The sequence below is a fragment of the Syngnathus leptorhynchus genome, chromosome 7 (genome assembly GCF_054491065.1).
Source record: "Syngnathus leptorhynchus isolate UIUO chromosome 7, UIUO_Slep, whole genome shotgun sequence".
Lineage (NCBI taxonomy): Eukaryota > Metazoa > Chordata > Actinopteri > Syngnathiformes > Syngnathidae > Syngnathus > Syngnathus leptorhynchus.
Window position 1 is genome coordinate 12,330,629 of NC_141201.1, and position 11,748 is coordinate 12,342,376.

Consider the following 11,748-nt stretch of genomic DNA (forward strand, 5'->3'; position numbering starts at 1 on the left):
AATGACTTTGTAGTGGGAGGATCTTGTGATCGCTTCATGCAACACAAACGCCTTTAAATCCATGCCCAGGTGCTTGCCAAGGAGATGAATTTAAAAGATTTTCAAGGAGGACCGGCTTCGTGTTATCGCTTCATGCAAGGCAATCGCCTCTCTATCATTGAGCGCTGATGTTTGAGGTCACACCTGTGTGAGCAATCTGAGGAGAGGACGCTGGCGCTGATTGTTCGCCGCTTCTCCACCAGAATTAGTTTATTTTTAGTGTTTTTAGTGTTTTATTTAATTTTCCACCAGAATTAGTTTATTTTTAGTGTTTTTAGTATTTTATTTATTTATTTATTTATTAGCCGTTAGCCTAGCAAATGGCTAACACGCAAGTTCAGCTTTCTCCAACCGGCACTATATTAACTTACTCCATCCCCCGCTTGCTGGAGCTGAGTAATCACACCATTCCAGGGTGTGTCTCAGTCATCAAAGAACTCGGACTTCTCCGCAGACCTCGTTACATCCACAGAAGTACCCATCGTAACTTTGTTTTCTCCCAACCTGCCCATAACGCTATTCCACCCATCTGCTCCTCCACCGCCCGATATCCCGTCGCATGTCCAACACGTCATCAGAGACCCGGCACACTTGGATCTTATTGTAGCAACCAAGCGGGGCTGCAGTACTCCAGGTGGCCTGAAAAACATGGTGTGGAGTCCACTCTTACACGGAGCGGGCTCCGACTCAAGACAGACACCGGGTTGCCGGAAAAACACGGAATGGATATCTCTCTGGCACGGAACGGACTTCAACACGGAGCAGCCCCGGGGTGGCCAGGACAAAACGAACTGGATTTCACTCCAACACACAGTGGACTGCACTTCATGTAGAACAGAAGACGTGGAGTGGATTTCTCTCTTCTTCGCCCCCTACCTAAACGCAGCCCCACATCCACAATCAAAATGGATCTTCTCAACATCCAAGCACTCACCCATAAATCATCATTCATTCACAACCTCATCCTGGACAAAGGCTTAGACATAATGTGCCTGACTGAGACCTGGCAACCACCGGATGTCTATCAATTCCTCAATGAAGCCTGTCCCTCTGGTTATAAATACATAACTAAACCCCGCAGCACTGGCCTTGGCGGTGGCCTTGCTGTATTCCATCGTCTTGATCTAAAGCTGTCCCCCCTCCCTCTACCTGATCACTCCTCATTCGAATCCCTTGCATTCAAATGTAAACCTCCATATCCTGTCACAGTTTTACTTATTTACCGCCCTCCTAAACCAAACTCTGCTTTCATTCCAGAACTATACAATCTACTCACTACCCTCTGTACCTCCACTTCCTCTAATTTAATCATATTAGGTGATGTTAACATCCATGTCGACACCCCCTCCCGCCCCCCTGCCTCTGACCTGTTGCAACTATTGGACTGTTTACACCTCACTCAACATGTAAATGTCCCCACCCATGACAAAGGGCATACACTTGACCTTGTCATTTCCTCATCGGCCATAAGCAACCTACAAGTTCACGAGGTTGGTGTGTCTGACCACAAACTTATTCAAATGGAACTGCCTTTCCCACGCCCCCTCTCCAAACCCAAGCGGCAAATCTCTTTCAGAAATTTCAAATACATCAACCAAGACACTTTAGCACAGGACCTCCTGCTTCTCTCCTCCTCCTCCGCGACCTTTCCATCAGTCAGCAAGGCAGTGGACCATTACAATAACTCTTTGACCAAACTTCGAGGTATCCACGCCCCCATAAAAAACAAAACAGTGACTTTTTCACGCTCAGCCCCCTGGTACACCAGTGAGCTGCGGCTGATGAAGTCAACTGGACGCATCCTGGAGCGTCGTCTCAATGCCTCAGGTCTGACAAACAGGCCTATAAAGAACATCAGAAGGCCTACTCAAAAGCCCTTGGGATTGCACGTGCCCAGTTCTACTCCAACATCATAAACAATACCCCTGGAAACTCAAAACAGCTATTTTCAACCATCAACCACTTTCTCAAATCCCAACCCACCACTCCAACGGAATCCTCAGATGTAGTGTGCAATAACTTTATGACCTTCTTTACCGCTACGGTTGACAACATCCGCACCCAGCTCCTCTCCTCTTCTGGCCCCTCCACTTCACCTCCACTCCCCTTCCTTCCACCTGGGTCAGTCCAGCCTCTCCGCTGTTTCTCCCCTATCTTGCAGTCGGAGGTAGAGGATGTTAGGGTTTATGAACTATCTTGATCGTATGATTATGTTGGGATGTAGACTAGAATGATGAACTTTGTTTTAACCTTCTACCTTTCTTTGACTCTGAAAAGTTTAACCATTCAGTTGTTGCCACTCTCCAAATGGTGTGTTGTTTAGATAGTCATCTGGAAGGCTCCACTAGGTTTTATTTCCACGACCTCGTAAAACAATAAACTGGGACCCTCTGAAGTGGTCAACCATTGTCTGTGGTGACCACCACACATGTAAATTGTCACCCCCACCTTTGCCACTCTCACCCCCACCCTTCTTCTCTCAATAAATACACTCTTGCAAGAATGCAAAGGCAGACTTTGTTCGGACATTGCTGTATCTACAGTAACGAACAAATTCTCCACTTGCAAGTGTTCAAAAGGCATACTGTCTCTCGTGTGGTTCTTGCAAAATATGTTAGAGTCGGAACATCTCTAACATTTTGGTGCCGTGACCCGGATCCAACATACCCACTGCTGATCGACGGAGGACGACGTGCTGCATTGTCGACAAGCCAGCGTCCATTAGGAGGACCTGGTAAAGAAAAGTCCTGGCAAGAAAATTCTTTGCTGGGCCAGCATCTTAGGTCTGCCTTCGTCGGACAACAGTGGATTGACGGAATCCGGCAGTGCAACGAACCAGGGGACAAGTAAGTTAAAGCCCTAAAATTGTGTGATTGTGTTGTTGTGAAACGCGTAAGAGTCAAGGTGCACGGAATATAGCTTGGGTTTAAGTCCCAGTGGAAGGAACAGACTAAGGAAAACAGAGCTTCCTTTTCATTCATTGAAGAGGTGCGTAGATTCTTCTTTGTCTGTTCTTCCAAGCTGCGGGATCTGGCTTGGGTTGGAGTCCCAGTGGAAGGAACGTGCTAAGGAACACAGAGCTTCTTTTTTGTGATTCAAAGAAGAGCGTAGATTTTTCTTTGTACGTTTTTCCGAGCCAAAGAACAGCTTGGGTTGGAGTCCCAGTGGAAGGAACAGGTTGAAAAAAAAAAGACAGAGCTTCTTTTTCTTAATTGAAGAAGGGCGTAGATTCTTTTTTTTGCCTGTTTTTCCGAGCTGTTTGCATGAAAGTTGTGTGGTTGAGAGTGTGAATGGTAGGATAAATTGACAAAAAAAAAAAAAAAAAAAAGCAGTACTAGCAAAAACCAACGGTAATACACAGGCTAGTAATTTTGTTGAAGGGTAAATTTAATCCTGCATTGAGGATCCTCAAAAAAGTTAAAAAAAAATAAAAAAAAAATTGAATAAAAAATGGAAAAATCGAAAAATACCAAGTTAAGATAGGAAACAAAAAACGGTAAATCTCTAACTCTTGAAGGTGATGAGAAGTACATGGCAAGTATGCGATACATGCCAAAGTGGAAGAAAAAGTATGGAGTAGAAGGGAAGTTGAAATGTGGAAAATAGTGGTTGATGTTTTGGAGGAGAGTGTGGCTGGGAAGACAAAAGGACTGAGAAAGGAAAGATAAGAGGGAGAATTGCAATGTGCTAGAGTGTGGTTGAAAACTTCACAAGAGCGATGTGAACAAATTCAAAAGACCAAAAATGGAAAGATAAAAAGTGATGAGGCTGCCATTCCATTAACATTTGAAAAAGAATTTAGGGTGCATAATGGCATCCCATTCAATGATGCAGCTGAGAGTGCTTATCAGCAACAGCTAAAATATGCGCTCCTCAATGGTTCCCCACCTGAATTAGACAACAGGGTGCGGAAACACTTGGTGGAAGCACACACTGCTTGTGTTACAACAACCATGCAGTGGGCCAGAGACGCTGACAAAGTGATCAAGAAAGGCAAAGGTTCTGATGTATTTCATCTAGATGATGATGATAATCATGTAGATGAAGATGCAACAGTCTTCTTCCAAAGTTCCCAATGGGGCAGAGGAAGAGGTCAAGGCCAACAAGGTCGCAGGCCGCCATATGGTTCAAAACCCCCACCAGATTCTGACAACTGTTGGAACTGTGGGAGACGAGGACACTTTGCAAGAGTGTGTCGTTATGCAAAACGAGACCAATCAAAGGGTGGAGGAAGGGGCAGAGGAAAAGCCAAATTTTCAGCAGAACGGGCTTCCTCTCCTTTGACCTCTCATGCTCCTACTTTTGGTTTAAAAACATTTTTTTAGGTTATTAGAACTCCTGTACATACAATGAAATTATGAAAATGCTGATTGTATGCCCGGCAAATGACAAGGGGTCAAATTATGTGTGCACACTGAAGTTAAAATTTGCAAATCAAGTGGTAAAGTAATACAACTTGTTTCTAAAAGATAAATAGAAAAATTAGAATGTGCTGTCCTCGCGTGCGTGGGTGGGACCAGCTTCATGATCGACCGCAAGAAATGGCCAGCTTGTGACGAATCATTGATGCCAGGTCTCCTCCCCTCGCTCCGAGAGCTGTGCATGTGTGTGCATATTTGTTAAACTGATAAAATTGGCTAAACCTGTGTACAAAGAAATTTGTTAGACTGTGGTCTATCCAATTTGCACCGCAAAACAGAAACAATTTTGAAGAATAAAAAATAAATAAATAAATAAATAAATAAATAAGAGAAGAAAAGAAAGAAATCTGTTTGTAGACAGAAAACTGGTTTACACTAGTGCTCATTTGTGTCTCACCCTGATGACAAATTTGAAACACAGAGAAAACATGTTTTCTGGAATTGGATGAAGCAAAATTGTGGTTTTCACACACTGCAAAACTAATTTGAGAAAAATAATTGATTAGTTGTGTTGTAAGAGTCTATAAACTTCTATATTTTAGTTAAATCTGAAAGGTTGAGTTGGTTAATTAAAAAATAAAAAAAATAAAAATAATAATAGTCTGATTAATTCGCCGGCTGTTTTTTTTTGTGTTGAGTTTTGTGGGATTGGTGAATTGTTCTATCGGGAACATTAGGAATAATTACGAAAGGGATTGTGTTGTGAATGGTATATGAATGTTGTGTGGAGGACTTGGATAACTTGAGACCAATGTGATGAAAAGACTCCTCTTTGGTGACTGTGTGTGAGATGCAAATGAGCAGGGACGAATGATTTCCTGGATCAAAGGAAAATATAGGTTGAATGGTTGAGGTTGTTGGAGACTACTATGGGAGATTGGTAGAGCAACTTTGATGAAAGAGTGATTTTGTGCAAGTTAAATCCTAAGGAAACAAAAACAAAAAACCCAAAGAAAATTTTGTTTTTGGATTGCCTATTACTCAAGAAGCTATGAGGAAGTGGTGTGGGTGTTTTGAAGGGCACGCGCTTATGCGCTTCCCTGGCTAGTCAGCATTTGTTTGACTGATCAAAGGAGCCATTTGTGACAGGACTTAACATCCAAATCTAACCGGGATCAGAGAATCTCCTTTGGGCCAGGAGGCAATAAATGGGATAGCCCCTGTCGTAAATGGTCTTTTGTCAGGAGGAATCTTTAGGAAGTGCTTGGATTCTCCTTGCAAGTCTCCTGTTTTTCCAGTCCAAAAGGCCAATAAAATTGATTGGCGAATGATACAAGATTTCCGAGTAGTAAATGAAGCAGCACCTAATGTGCCTGACCCACACACGCTTCTAGACACTTTTTGAGGCAGCAGCAATTGCGACACATGGGCCTTGCCATGTGTCGACAGGAGGGATGAGGTCCATCATACATCAACAATTCACTACCTTTGGTTTAGATGCTTACTTAAAAATTTTTTGTAAAGCATGTCCTGTTTGTGTGAAACATAATCCACAAGGGAACATGAGACCTAAGAGAGGCTCATTTCCAAAACCGTCTTACCCATTCCAAATCATGCACATGGATTTTATTGAACTCACACAAAGTGGACCTCACAAATACTGCCTAGTGATGATTGATGCATTTTCCAAATGGGTTGAAATAGTTCCATCTAAACGAGCAGATGCCTTAACAGTGGCAAAAGCCATTTGCAAAACCGTCATACCGGTTCATGGCATCCCACAGATCATTTACAGTGACAATGGTCCACACTTTGTGAACCAAGTTGTACAAAACATGGCTGTACACCTTGGGATAACGTTAAAAAACCACTGTGCTTGGCACCCATCCAGTGCAGGCCTGGTTGAACGAGCAAACGCTACTATCAAAAGCAGGTTGGAAAAAGTGCATGGAGGAAACCGGAAGACCATGGAAAAAATGTCTAGATTTGGTTAAACTATACATCAACATTACAAGCACTGCGGGTTTAACCCCATATGAAAAACTGTTTGGGCGACGATATAGATTACCATATTTTAAAAATGAATGGGAAACTGATGATGATTCAGAGAAAAATATTTGAGAAGCAAAAAAAAAAAAAAAAAAAAAACAAACCACTAATGAAGATGTGTCTGTCCCTCAACAGGAACTGGAATTAGTGGAACCAGGTGATTGGGTTCTCATTAAGAGCATCAAAAAGCACTGGCATTCTCCCAAGTGGGAAAGGCCATACCAAGTGTTGTTGACCACTCCAACAGCGATCAAAATAGCTGAGAGGTCAACCTGGATACACCTGACACATTGCAAGAAAGTCATTTCCTTTGAGGTAACGTCCGAAAAAAAAAAAAAAAAAAAGTGAACAAAAGTCTGATTAAGGTGACCTTACCTCCCAGTGAAATGACAATGCCAAGGAGGTGGACAAATGGGGCTGTTGCATGCCTGGCAGCCGCATTTGTTGACCTTATGTTGTTTTTAGCAATAGGGTATTTGTGGGAACCAGTGGGGGCACGCCCAGCCATGATGAGTGAGGCAGAGATGGATGGGCAATTTGACCATACCGCCTTCAAAAATGTTATTGCATCATATCGGGCTAAACGACAAACTGGACCTGTTATTGAGTCTGCGGGACGAACTACAGACAGGTGTGTGAGAATGTCTGGCAGTTATGTAGAATTATTGCACCAGAAAGGGACAACGGTAACTTATCAATTTGACCTCTGCAGTGTAATTCATTGTCGTGGATCCAGACCCACATGGAAAACGTATGATGTTTACATGTGTACTTTGAAAACAAATGCTGTGGAAGCAGTACCATGGTGTCAATGGGCAAATGTGCTGTGGAATACTGGGCCTAAGGGGTATGTTTCCACTTACACTAGGCCATGGGAAAGGATGTTAGTGAAGGGGATTACTTTGGCTAGAGGGCAAATGCAGCCAGTGAAATTTGGCCAGCACAATCCACTTTTATTGACTATATCAAATCTTACAAGTAACCCATACTCATTTCAAACAGTGGGGGGTTATGGATCGCCTGTTTTACCATTACCAGGTTGTGGGGGGGTGTCTTCAGTTAATGATTTTTATCTGGTAATGGGAGTAGATGTGCCGGGTGAAGACCCTTTGGCTCTGATAAAGATAAAATTAATTGATGAGAAACAATCACAAAAATTAATCCATCAAAGCCTGCCTGATCAAAAAGATGCCACTCGAATTTCTTTGCCACAGGTACCTTTTGTAATGGCAGTAAATCTATCGAGAATGGATGTGGATGATTGGTTTCAAGTGACTACGGGTGTAACTGGCAAGAGTAATAATTGGTTGTTATTGGCAGAACAAGCTGCACAGGCAGCAAAAACTGAATGTGTCGTATGCATGGGTCCCCGACCATTGTTGTATGTTGTCCCGTCGTCGTTATCCAAAGATTGTGTGAAATCTGTTATGACTACTGCAAATCCTAGCCCAGAGTGTAAAGTGTGGGAAAAGTGTTCCCTATGACATCTGTTCAACAAAAAAAAAACATTGTTTTCAAGGAATGTAGCCAAAGGTAATTTTACGTGTATTTACATAACAGGATCTGGGAAAAAGCTGGGAAATCTGTCAGATGACTGGTGCAGTGAAAAAATTGAAGCCGATGTATCCTTTGTTCCTGTGTCACGAAGTGATATATGGTGGTGGTGCGGTGATAGTAGGATTTTTGATCGTCTGCCAAAAAACCATATGGGTATTTGTGCTTTAGTCACGTTAATTTTGCCCACCTCCATATATCCAGTGACTGCCATGAATCTTGTGGTAGAGGAGCAAAGGGTGATGCCGGTGGAATGGGCTAAAGTCGGTAGAAGCAAAAGATCTTTAAATTGGAAGGGTGACCATGATCCAACTTATATAGATGCAATTGGAGTACCCCGAGGGGTTCCTAGTGAATATAAATTAGTTGACCAAATTGCAGCAGGATGGGAGTCTTCCCTTTGTTGGTGGTGTACGATAAACAAAAACGTAGACAGGATAAATTACATCCATTACAATGTGCAGAAATTGGGCAATTGGACACAAGCGGGGCTTGAGGCCGTGCACGAACAGCTAGCCACAACTTCCCTAATGGCCTTCCAGAATCGCATTGCTCTTGATACGTTGTTGTCTGAGAAAGGGGGGGTCTGCGCCATGTTCGGAGAACAATGCTGTACCTTCATCCCCAACAACACTGCCCCTGATGGGAGCCTGACGAAGGCCATTGCAGGCCTGCGGTCCCTCAACATGAGGATGAAAGAGCACTCTGGTGTGGACACATCGGTGTGGGACACCTGGATGAATGCCTTTGGGAAGTATAAAGCCCTTGTGTCCTCAATTATAATATCAATTGCAGTATTTGCTGCTATACTCACCTTGTGTGGATGTTGTTGTATTCCATGTCTGCGTGCTCTGTTTAATCGTCTCATCACTACAGCGATATCGCCTATGGAAGACAAGATGGCCCGGGTATGCCTAATGTCTGAACGCCAGCATGATGATGATGACGGAATTCTTGCATTTGAGTTCGCAGACTTTTTCCCAGATCTGTGAGTTCCTGAATGACGGTGTCGCAACGGTTATCCTTTTGGTGTGAACATATTTGTGCTCATACTTGTGATCCGACAACTGAGAATCGAGAGAAGTGGTTGTGTTTGGTGATGTATTGATTGAACAAATTATGTGATAAACAGGAGGGAATTGTTGGAATAATCTCGGGGGAAGCCTTGGCCTGCCAGACCAGGAGGCCTTGTCTTTTACGGGTTTACGACTCTCCTTTAAACTAAATACTTTGTATTTGGTTTAAAGAAAGTCTATTGATCCCCGTCAGCTCTATGGTTCCTTCCTGTCCTTTTGTGTTTGTTTTGTAAGAAGTCTTCAATGACAATGAGCAGGTCTTCTTTGCTTGCGAGATGTTCTTTGTTTAGGGACTTCATTCCTTTTAGTTAACTGTAGCTTTGATTCATAGATTGTAGATGATAGAAACTGGATATATACAGTTTGAAGTAGTCACATTAAAGTTATCCCATATTTACTCAATGTTCGTTTAAGGAACTGTATGCCAGTTACCTTACATTTACTTAATATGTGTTGAAATGTTTAAGTAGGGCTAGATATTATTATTATTATTATTATGTGTTGTGTTAGTTTACTAAGAAGATAAACTTAGCAAGGGTTTAGTTGCATTGTTCCACAGGTAAGCGACATTCAACGTGCCTCAAGTTATCTGATCACAGTCGAGGAGGAGTCGGCCACTCATGGAGAGGACAACTGGTTGGGGGAAGAAAGCAGACTCTGCAGTCCCAATGCGGGGGTCGAGGGCCGACGAGTGCTAGATCACACTACACTACATTCCTTAGCTAATCAGCGTTGCTACAGCCACTATCTCCCCGCCCCCAATTCAAATAGAGGCAGAATAATCCTCTTCCCCCTTGGTGGCCAGGTAGTCTACCCTGGCCACTGAAGACTGAAGACGACAACCGCACGGCAGACACTTCTAGGTTCTCCCCCGACGAAGCAGTGCTGCAGAGGGGGTGAGAATTGTGCTCACCCTCCAACAGTGGGCGTACCAAACCCCCGACGGCTGAACAATCACGAGCAATTTTTGTCTTGACTGTTGTTATTGGTAACATTCTGGTCGCCTAAGGCAGAGGGACCGTGTGAGACTTTTCCTGCATTATAACATCTTGCCGCAGGTTTTTCACTCACGCACTAAAATTGATCTACGTAGATTGCGTAGATGATGTTTAGCCGAGCATGTTTTACAGAAACTTAATGATTTGACCATCGAAAATGCTTCGCAACTGATGGGTACAATGGTGTGCTATTTCTGTGTTTTGATTTTATTGTTGTTTTTCTTTCTACATTTTATTTTCTTACTTATGTTTGATTGATCGGGGTGAGCATAATCATATGATAAACAGGAGGGATATGTTAGGGTTTATGAACTATCTTGATCGTATGATTATGTTGGGATGTAGACTAGAATGATGAACTTTGTTTTAACCTTCTACCTTTCTTTGACTCTGAAAAGTTTAACCATTCAGTTGTTGCCACTCTCCAAATGGTGTGTTGTTTAGATAGTCATCTGGAAGGCTCCACTAGGTTTTATTTCCACGACCTCGTTAAACAATAAACTGGGACCCTCTGAAGTGGTCAACCATTGTCTGTGGTGACCACCACACATGTAAATTGTCACCCCCACCTTTGCCACTCTCACCCCCACCCTTCTTCTCTCAATAAATACACTCTTGCAAGAATGCAAAGGCAGACTTTGTTCGGACATTGCTGTATCTACAGTAACGAACAAATTCTCCACTTGCAAGTGTTCAAAGGGCATACTGTCTCTCGTGTGGTTCTTGCAAAATATGTTAGAGTCGGAACATCTCTAACAGAGGACATCATCAAAAAGATGAAACCCTCCACATGTGCCCTGGACCCTTTCCCCACAGCCCTCATTAAACATCAAATCTCAGCCATCAGTCCCCTAATAACCAATGTCATCAACCTCTCACTCCAGTCTGGCTCTGTACCCCCTGCATTGAAGACAGCCATTATTACCCCCCTGCTCAAAAAACCCTCGCTTGACCCGGACAACCTTGCCAACTACAGGCCAATATCAAACCTCCCATTTCTCCCCAAGGTTCTGGAAAAAGTGGTAGCTGCCCAACTTCACGCCCATTTCACCCGCAATAACATCGCTGAAATTTCTATCCGGTTTTCGCTCTGGCCACAGCACCGAAACAGCCCTTGTTAGGGTCACCAACGACCTTCTCATGGCTGCCGATGCAGGCTCCTTGTCACTCCTCATTTTGTTGGATCTGTCCGCTGCATTTGACACTGTCCACCACAACATCCTCCTTAACCAACTTCACTCCACTGGATTCTCTGGCACTGCTGTAACCTGGCTTCAGTCCTACCTCTCGAACCGAGTACGTTTCCCTGGGAGAGAAAAAATCAGACACACACACAGTCACCTCCGGTGTCCCCCAGGGATCTGTACTCGGTCCTACCCTCTTCATTTTCTACATGCTACCCCTTGGCAATATAATCAGGAAGTTCGGCATTTCATCGATCACCAAAAACGATTCCCGAGCGCGGCGCCGCTGCTGCTCACTGCTCCCCTCTCCCCCAGGGGATGGATCAAAATCACATGGGGATGGGTTAAATGCAGAGGACAGAGCCCTTTGAGACTACTTGTGATTTAGGGCTATATAAACTTGACTTGATTGATTGATTGATTGATATCACTGTTACGCGGACGACACCCAGCTATACCTCAAACTCAACCCCCCACCCTCTGCAAC

The 11,748-nt window shown here is 43.6% G+C and overlaps 1 protein-coding gene across 1 annotated transcript; it reads left to right on the plus strand.

The window, feature by feature from the left end:
• The first annotated feature begins 236 nt into the window (after positions 1–236).
• On the plus strand, positions 237–11,505 carry LOC147054803 (uncharacterized). The gene is given in 1 exon segment (XM_085916646.1): positions 237–11,505. A coding segment is annotated over 1 exon segment (2,160 nt). The 5' UTR covers positions 237–6,835; the 3' UTR covers positions 8,996–11,505.
• Positions 11,506–11,748: the final 243 nt, after the last annotated feature.